General features: G+C 42.0%; 1 protein-coding gene across 1 annotated transcript in view; it reads right to left on the reverse strand.

The window, feature by feature from the left end:
- Positions 1-9,788, reverse strand: part of LOC111722794 (zinc finger protein 429-like) — a 29,802-nt gene that overhangs the window by 6,132 nt on the left and 13,882 nt on the right. Inside the window, exons 2-3 of the mRNA XM_023509128.1 lie at positions 2,919-3,045; positions 2,319-2,414 (exon numbers count right to left, since the gene is read on the reverse strand). Coding sequence (XP_023364896.1) covers positions 2,319-2,414; positions 2,919-3,045 — 223 coding nt within the window. The remainder of the gene's footprint in view (positions 1-2,318; positions 2,415-2,918; positions 3,046-9,788) is intronic.

Below are 9,788 nucleotides of genomic sequence, written 5' to 3' on the forward strand. Positions count from 1 at the left end.
AAAAAAAAAAAAGAATACACCTACAGGTTAAAATAAACATGGCGGGCAACCAAGAGAAAATATACTATATGAAAATAACTATACACATAGTTAAACAAACAGAAAGAAAATGAAATTGCCAGTACACACAGGCTTCATTTATATTTATCTTATGTTCTCATTGTCTTAAAATATACCGAGTTGAATACTTTCATACAATAAGGGTCCCAAGTGACTTACAGATAGGAAACTGACATTATATTTTCTATTTTTAATATTTTTAATTTAACACAAAAATATGATGGAGTATTATGTTATGAATATTTTGTAAATAATGGTACATTTAGCTACAATTTCCCAGTTTCCCCATGCATGTATGTCTGGCAAATTTGGGGACGCCCTCTATAGGTGAAAACTACAAACAAAATTGACTGACGTCAGCTGACCTACTTCAAAAACGTAAAAAGAGATGGGGAGCAGTGGCTCATCCCTGTAATCCTAATTCTCTGGGGGGCAGAACTAGGTGGATGGTAGGAGCTCACTGACTTTTTCAAAGAAGAAATATAAAAATACGGCCAACAAGCATTTGAAAAGATTCTTAAAGTGTTAATTATTAGAGAAATGCAAAGAAAATCGTAATGAAGTGTTACATCATACTCACAAAGAACACTAAAAATAGTTTGTCAAGGATATAGAAAAAGTGGACGCTTTGGGACCCGGGGACAGTGGCTCACACCTGTAATCCCAGCACATTGGGAGGCTGACATGAGTGGAAGCCGGAGCTCATGATTTGGAGACCAGCCTGAGCTAGAGTGAGACCTTGCCTCTAAAAAATAGCAGGGGGAGGCTTGATGCCCATAACACAGTGGTTATGGTGCCAGCCACATACACCAAGGCTTGTGGGTTCAAGCCTGGCCCCGCTGGGACAGCTAAATAACAATAACAACTGCAACAAGAAAATAGCCAGGTGTTGCGGCAGGCGCCTCTAGTCCCAGCTACTTAGGAGGCTGAGGGAAGAGAATCACGAAAGCCCAAGAATTTGAGGTTGCTGTGAGCTGTGACACCACGACACTCTATGGAGGGTGACATAGTGAGACTCTGTCTCAAAAAAGAAAATAATACCCGGGCGGGCATGGTGGCAGGAGTCTGTTCTCCCAACTACATGGGAGGCTAGAGACTTTGTCTCAAAAAAAAAAAAGAAAAGAAAATGAACACTTTCCAAAATGTTGGTGAGGAAAAATGATGCAGAAACTATTAAAATGTACAAAGGTTTCTCAGAAGACTAAAATTAAAAGTTATTATTTGATCCAGCTATCCATGCCTGGGTAGATATCCAAAATATGCACGATAGAATGGGAATGATACATGTTCTCACTCACATTCACTGCACCATTATTCATAAAAGCCTAGATGTGGCCAGATGCAGTGGCTCACGCCTGCAATCCTAGCACTTTGGGAGACTGTGGTGGGAGGATAGCTGGAGCACAGGAGTTCAAGATCAGCCTGAGCAAGAGCAAGACCCTATCTCTACTTAAATTGGAAAAAGCAGAGTGTTGTGGGCCTGTGGTCCCAGCTACTTGGGAGGCTGAGACAGGATGATTGATTGAGTCCAGGAGTTTGAGTTTCCTATAAGCTATTATGTCACCGCATTCTTCCCAGGGTACTCTATCCAGGGAGACAGTTCTTTTATTCTCACTATAACCTAGAAGGAATATCACTGAAAAGTAAAGTCTTTCTGGAAATTAAGGACTAATGAAACAGGCATAGTGGCTCACATCTGTAAACCTAGCACCCTGGGAAGTCAAGCTGGGAGGATTGCTTAAACTCACAAGTTCAAGACCAGCGTGAGGAAGTCTGAGACCCCCCTCTCTACTAAAAAATAGAAAATCCATTAGCCAGGCATTGTAGAGAAACCTGTAGTCCCAGGTATTTGGGAGGCTGAGAGAGAAAAATCACTTGAACCCAGGAGCTTTAGTTTGCTCTGTGCAAGACTGATGCCATGTCACTCTAGTGTGAGGCAAGAGAGTGAGACTCTGTGTCAATAGGGAAATACAAATTAAAAAAAAAAAACAAAAACAGGACAGCGCCTGTGGCTCAAACGAGTAGGACGCCGGCCCCATCTGCTGGAAGTAGCGGGTTCAAATCCAGCCCCGGCCAAAATTGCAAAAAAACAAACAGTACAGAAGTGCCCTTATATGAGAACAAGACAAAGAAATCCAGGATTCTCAGAAATCTTTCCCAATTAATCTGAGCTTCCCTCATCATATTATATTGTGTGGCTTCCTCCTGGACTTTTGGACCTCTGACCACTGTTACCTGTTTCATTCACTCCAACCTACCTGGCGGTTTGACTACTGTCTGTTGTGCTTTCACCTTCCAGGGTGCTTTGCTTTGCTCCAGACAGGTGATGACGTCGGGCTTAGAGAGAGTGAGACCTATTGTATTAGAAAAAAGGAACAGGACTCTGATTGGAATTCTTCAAGTGGTCATCTATTACCTTGCTAAAGTAGAGAAAAGAACACCTTAGAACATCCTGAAAGAATAATCCCCAAATGCACGTTCCTTACAAAAACTTTAGAATCTTTAAAAAGTATTTAAAGTTGGAAGATTTTTAACTCCACCACCCAGTAGTACTGAAATAAAATTTGGTGCTAGAAATCAGGCTTAAAGGTGTGGGTAACAATCTATTGCCACTAAATTTCTGAAATTTCCATTAATCTAGTGAAGGATATAAACCAGCCAAAAAAGGTTAAGATTAATGCCAAAATAAAGCATCTCTGGCATTTTCTTTCCTATATCATGATATCCCTAAATTGTCCTTAGAAACAAGAAATTGATCCTCATGCAGTCAAAGAAGAAACTGAATAAAAACCTTTTACAAAGAGAGAATATGAATTGCTTAGTGTAGACCAGGAACTGTGTATTTCAGTTCTCCTCACCTAGGAAGACCAGGTGTCTGTAGTTCTCCAACATGACATCCCGATACAAAGTCTGCTGAGCAGGGTCCAGGCAGGCCCACTCATCCATAGAGAATTCTACAGACACATCCTGGAATGTCAACAGTTCCTGAAAAACAAACATATTTACCAAGAAACCAGAGGGAGACTGAATGTCACTTTTAGTTACATGCGTGAAGAGAACTTACTCTGACTTATAGGAAAGACTGGAATTACCTAATAAGCTAAGTATGGAAGAGACATATTCCCTCATGTGTTGTCTAACATAGAGGAAAGGGGACGGCACAACATGAACAGAACCAGTGTACACACTACACTTTTTTGGTTGACACAATAGAAATGAAAGGCTACCAATACTGGCATGTGTATTTTTGTCCCTTATTTACATCATGTCATATAAGTTGTGTACGTTTTTTATATGAATGATGAGGCTCGGCACCTGTAGTTCAGTGGCCAGGGCACTGGCCATATACACTGGGGCTGGAGGGTTAGAACCTGGTCCAGGCTGCCAAACAACAATAACAAATATAAAAAAAAAAAAAAAAAAGCTGGGACATGGAGCCCACTGCGCAGTGGTTATGGTGCCAGCCACGTACACCAAGGCTAGTGGGTTCTAACCAGGCCGGGGCCAGCTAAACAACAATGACATGTACAACAAAATATAGCATTCTGGGCATTCTGTAGAGTACCTGTAGTCCCAGCTAGTTGGGAGGCTGAGGGAAGAGAATCACTTGAGCCCAAGAGGTTGATGTTGCTGTGAGCTGTGATGCCACTGCACTCCATTGAGGGCCACATAGTGAGATTCTGTCTCAAAAAAAAAATGTCATAATGAGTGACATGGTACCTCTAAAGATTTAATGTGTACACTAAAGAACTGGAGATCTTGAAAAAATGTAGAAATTTATTCAGAAGATATGGGGTGAAGATTCAATTTCTAAATATTTTTTTTAATCAAGAGTCTTAAGCTGTTGCCCTGGATAGAGTGGTGTCACAGCTCACAGCAACCTCGAACTCTTGGGCTTAAGTGATTCTCTTGCCTCAACCTCCCAAGTAGCAAGGATTACAGGTACCTGCCACAGGGCCCAGCTATGTTTTGGTTGGAGTTGTCATCATTATTTAGCAGGCCCAGGCTGGATGCCAACCCGCCAGCTCTGGTGTATGTGGCTGGCCCATTAGCTGCTTGAGTACAGGCGCTAAGGCTCAATTTCTAAATTTCCAACAAGTTCAATAGGAATGCAATCGCTTCTGTCTCATGATAATATTTTGTCAAACATGCAGTGAACTGTAGACACTGGATTTATCCCAGTTGATTTCTGAACCAATAAACAAAGATGACACCCATTCACAAGTGCAAACAATATTACTGCTGTTTTCCAAATTTTAACATGATAATGCGGGAAAAAAAGTGGGCACAGCCCTGGACCTGGGACACATTTACCCAAGAGGCAATCATTTCCTTGTCTTCCTCCACCTTGGCTTGATTTCCTTCTCAGGGGAGGTTATCTGGACATGTTACTCCTGCGTCTTGATCACATGCCTTTAAAGGCATCACCCTAACCCCTTCACTACTACCACCTACCATATCCACAGACAGAGGGACCTCAAAGTACAGAAAAAATTTCACCCTTTCCTGTTCTTTATCACAGGAGTCAGGGAGAAGGAGATTCCACACAAAGACCAAAGTATACATTTCTTATTTCTTGGCCTCCAGTGCCCTCCCCTGCCAGCAATGTCTGCTATGGAAATGAAACTATGGGCCCTGTGACCTCTTTCTGGAAAAAAATAAATAAACTCCACTTTCTTAAATGTACCCGGAAACCCTCATGCTTGATACTTGACTAACCTTAGCATCACATGGGGCACTTAATGAAAACCACAGGACGACACAGCCCAGACTCAGAATCTGTGGGAAGGCAGAGTCACAGATGAGGTGCTTCTTCAAACTGGCCATGAAATCCTACTGGCCTGGGCTGAGGACCACTTAGCTAAGCATCACCTCTCAAGGTTTAATATGCATACGAGTTATTTCCCATTATTCCCACTCTAAGTATCTGATTCTGCAACAGCAGCACCTACTCTACTTCCAAGCAAATAATCACTTTATATGAGCACTGCCTGTTTATGTCGTTGCTTAAGAATTGTAGGAAGAAGGCTGGGCTTATAGCTCATGCCTATAGTCCCAGCAATCTCAGAGGCTGAAGCGGGTAAATCCCCTGAGCTCAGGAGTTCCAGACCTGCCTGAGCAAGAGTGAGACCCTGTCTCTAAAAATAACCTGGTGTTTTGGTGGGCACCTCTATTCTCAGCTACTCATGAGACTGAGGCAAAAAGTTGGCCTGAGCCCAGGAGTTTGAAGTTGCTGTGAGCTGTGATGCCACACCATGTTACGGAGGGTGACAAAGTGAGACTCCGTCTCAAAAAAAGAAACAAAAATTGCACAAATTGTTTTGAGCCATTAACTATAGAACAATGATTGAAGAATACCCATAGGAATTTTTTTTTTCAGACTGAGTCTCACAATGTCACCCTCGGTAGAGTGCGGTGGCATTACAGCTCACAGAAACCTCCAACTCTTGAGCTAAAGCAATTCTCTTGCCTCAGCCTCCCAAGTACCTGGGACTACAAGCACCCGCAACAATGCCCGGCCATTTTTTGCTGCAGTTGTCCTTGTTGTTTAGCTGGCCTGGGCCGAGTTTGAACCACCAGCCTCAGTGCATGTAGCTGGTGCCATAACCACTGTGCTACGGGTGTTGAGGCCCCCATAGGAATTAAGGAAGGAAAATAGTGAGCACTTAACCCCCATTTCAGTTTTGGTCTAGCTCATGTCAGCTAGACTGCCAGATGGCAAGAAACCGTTTCAATGAGACATCTAGACCTACACATAGAAAGCTCCCACACATAGTTTCCCAAGCTCCTGATCCCTTTTACCACCTTCTGGTCAGCTCAGGAACCTCAGGTGGTCTTTCCCAGGTTAGTCAGCCATCTCCCCATGTTGCTCTAGAATAAACGACTTTTTCTTCCACAACTCTTGCATTGTGACTATGACTTTTCATTTGGGTTTAATTAAAATTTCAAAGGTTTTGAGTGAGTCTATGAAGCGGCTTTTTTAACAACTCCCCCTATTGTTCCTGTCACTCCTTTTAGATTATAGCAGCGCTCAGGTGGAGAAAGCAAACACAGCAGAGTGCCCTCTGCTGGACACATTGTAAGAACACAACTATCTCTGGTTCAAAGACCACCAATCACAATCTTGACGCTCTGCAGTTTGCCGGCACTTTAAATTCTCCAAAGGTGAGAGAAGGCAGCTGTGTCTAAGGACCTGGACTCAGAATTTGGACCTGCACATTTGGCTTTGGCACATACAGGGATGCAGCTAGTGCCCAGTGTACATGCATGAGAATTACAGAAACAGAAAAATAGGAATGAGGACAGTCTCAGGTATACTCAGTGCACATTTATCACCCAGGTTGAGTTTCTGGCCTCATGGTCTCTGGATCAGTTTCAGGTCTCCAAATATGAGGATAACTGAAAGACAGAGACAGGTGATGGCTGATTGCTGCCCTATAAAAGTAGCTTCTAAAACTGTACAGGTTATCCCCCAAGTCACCATACATAGGAAAAATTGTAGCTAAATATACCTTTACAAAATGGTCATTACACACTTTTACAAAGAAATGGTAATACATAGAGAATAGCTTTTAAATGTTTTATAAAACTTTGTTGTAAATGGGGTGGCACCTGTGGCTCAGTGAGTAGGGCACCAGACCCATATACCACGGGTGGTGGGTTCAAACCCAGCCCCGGCCAAACTGTAACAAAAAATAGCTGGGCATTGTGGCAGGCACCTGTAGTCCCAGCTACGTGGGAAGGTGAGGCAAGAGAATCACCTAAGCCCAAGAGCTGGAGGTTGCTGTGAGCTGTGACGGCACACACTACCAAGGGCGACAAAGTGAAACTCTGTCTCTTAAAAAAAAAATTGTTATACATAAAAGCACATAGAGCTACAATTTCCCTTTGCCCTGTGTATGGTAACTGTAGAGGCAACTTTTGGGACACCATGTACTATAACTGCTCAAGAAGGAGACTGGAAATTGGCAGAGACCATTGCAGCTTTATTATTTGGAACAAAATGCACTTTGCTCTACAATTATGCGTTGTGACTGGAAGGTTCAGATGGAAAGCACCTTCTAGTGTTACACTCAGTGGGCATCATCTCACTTTGTCACCCTCACTATGGTGTTGTGGCCTCATAGCTCACAGCAACCTCAAATTCTTGGGCTCAAAGCGATTCTCTTCCCTCAGCCTCCCAAGTAGCTGGGACTATAGGGACCTGCCACAACGTCTGACTATTTTTAAAGATGGGCCCTCACTCTGGCTGAGGTTGGGTTTGAATCCGTGAGGTCAGGCAATCCACCTGGCTCAGCGCCCCAAAGTATAGGATTATAGGCGTGAGCCACTGCGCCTGGCTCAGCATCATCTATGTTTATGTCACATCTGATAATTCTGGATGGTGTGTAAAAATACTGTATAATTAAAAATAGAGTCATTACAAACTCTAGAAGAACCACCATAATTGTAGACAGAAAAATAACTGTCATATTAAACCAGAATGTGATGTTCATCTCAAACAACCTAAGAGATTGCAATGATGAATTAAATCACCATAATTAGTCCTCAATAAAAAGACCTGACAGCACCATTGGTCATACAGGGTATCCATAAAGTCTGTGTGCAACTTAAAATAGTAAAACCCAGGGTGACAGAGTAAGACACTGTCTCACAAAGAAAAAAAAAATTAAATAAAAAAAGAAAGAAAAAAAACAGAAAGGAAACATGTATAGCACCAGGGGATAATGGTGAGAGACTGGGGTGTGTAATTCAACCTGGGAAGGAGCTCTGATTACAAAAATTTCCCAGGCTCTCTGTTCTCAAGAGCAGCTCACTGCAAAAAACAAAACTTCCCATCGTGACTTAGGTGATACTCCCCATCTTACCTGTGACCAGGCCAGGCACAGGCTCTGATAATTCCCATTTCTTGCCCGTAATCAATTACCTGAACAGTTCTTTCTTCATCAGTCAGAACAAAATACCTCTTCAAATTTTGCTGAAGTTACTCTTGTTCGCCCAGGATGCTGACCTTTGACCAATTCTAAGTCTGACTTCAATATCTAGCCCTTTTTAGGCCCCTCCTAAGAAGTGTCTGACTACAGGATGAAACAACTCCTGACCTCGCAGATTATTTCTTCACCCTCCATTCTGTCCTCATCTCCCATCTTCTTTCTACACTTCTGTGCTCTTCTCTGTCAAAGAAAGCCCTGGGATGTGATGGTTGCAGATCTTATACTTCATGTTTTCCCCCAGCAATATTTCCTACAATAATGAAGAATTCATTTTATTGGACAATAAGATGGAATTGCAATTTTATTCTGTTGTGCAAATACTACAATTCTATTGTCTAGAAATACCACCAAAACAATACCAATTACACCTCAGGAAGCGCGTATCTTCACCCTCCACTTCCATCAACCACATCTGCTGTGGGTCCCCAGCTTTCAGGGCTCTACACATCTGTCCCTATAAAGGGCTCTTCCACAGCTGCTGTGAACAGGCTGAAAACCTGCAGGGAAGAATTCCTGGGCCCTCAATGATCATCTTTTGGAGCACCGAGATAGACCTTGTCTTAGTCACTAGACTCAGACCTTTGGTTCCCCATCAAGGTTGTTCACTTCCTTATAGATGAGAAAATATCAAGTGTTTGAGAAATCCACCAAAATTCTGCAAACTCAGTGTAGATGTTTATATGATAAAAGGAAATTGTAAGACACTTCATTTCTTATGCCAAAAGGAAAGCAAAATCACCTATTTTGTGAGATAACAGTGATGTTATTTAATTATTAATTAAACAAATCATTTAGTAAATAATCATCTGAGACCATCTCTGCAAGTTTATAAGTCCCCTTCCATAGCATTTAGCATTAAACTCCAACTTCTGGATGATACAAAACAGAGCAAAGATACCTACTATCACGGATTGTCCAGTCTGTGTAAGAGAAGAACTGATCTTTGGGAATATTCACAATTCACCAATTGATCTAACACTCTTTCACGTGGAAATTTATATGCCACCATGAAGCAATCCACACTTCATCTTTTTCTTCTTGGTATCATTGCAAAGCTAAGCCCTGGGCTTCCATCTGAAATCATCCTCAGACAGTTAACATATCTCAAAACCTTACTACTGAAGGGATCATGGTGAAACTTGCCCTTTTCCCTTAGCTTGGTTCACTGAAAACATCAACTCCCAGTTATGATAGATTAATAAGAGAATGGTTTATTTCCAAATACCATGCCCAAGCGGGGAACCACAAGAATGATTTCCCAAAGTTTCAGTGATAGTCAGTGGCTTTTAAAGATGCCTTTTAGAAGGGAGAGGGAAGAGTGGGGGAAAGTATAGGTGCAGCCTTTGGTTGCTAGGGGGAATGTGTGTTGATGGGTGGAAACAGATTGATTTGCAGATTAACCTGAGAGACAGGTCTTGAGCTTCAAATGTCCTTAGAGACAGGTCTATGTGATAAGGAGGAGTCTAGCAGCCCCTTTCTGATTCTAAATCAGGTTACTTAGGTTTTAGAGAGGAGAAGCAAGTGCATTCTCATCAAAAATGACCTTTTCATTGAAAATATTCCTTATACCAAGGAATCATATTTTGGGGTGAAGTTTACTTAACTCCTTCACTACACCCACTCAAAGAAGAAAAGATAAAAACAATTTGTTGAATGAAATGGAATGTATCACTACATGTTTAATTCCCTTTACTGAACTCCAGTTCTGTCTTGCATTTTCAGGAAAATTTTCTT

The sequence above is a fragment of the Otolemur garnettii genome, unplaced genomic scaffold, assembly GCF_000181295.1.
Source record: "Otolemur garnettii isolate 467f Iridium unplaced genomic scaffold, OtoGar3 scaffold00387, whole genome shotgun sequence".
Taxonomy (NCBI): domain Eukaryota; kingdom Metazoa; phylum Chordata; class Mammalia; order Primates; family Galagidae; genus Otolemur; species Otolemur garnettii.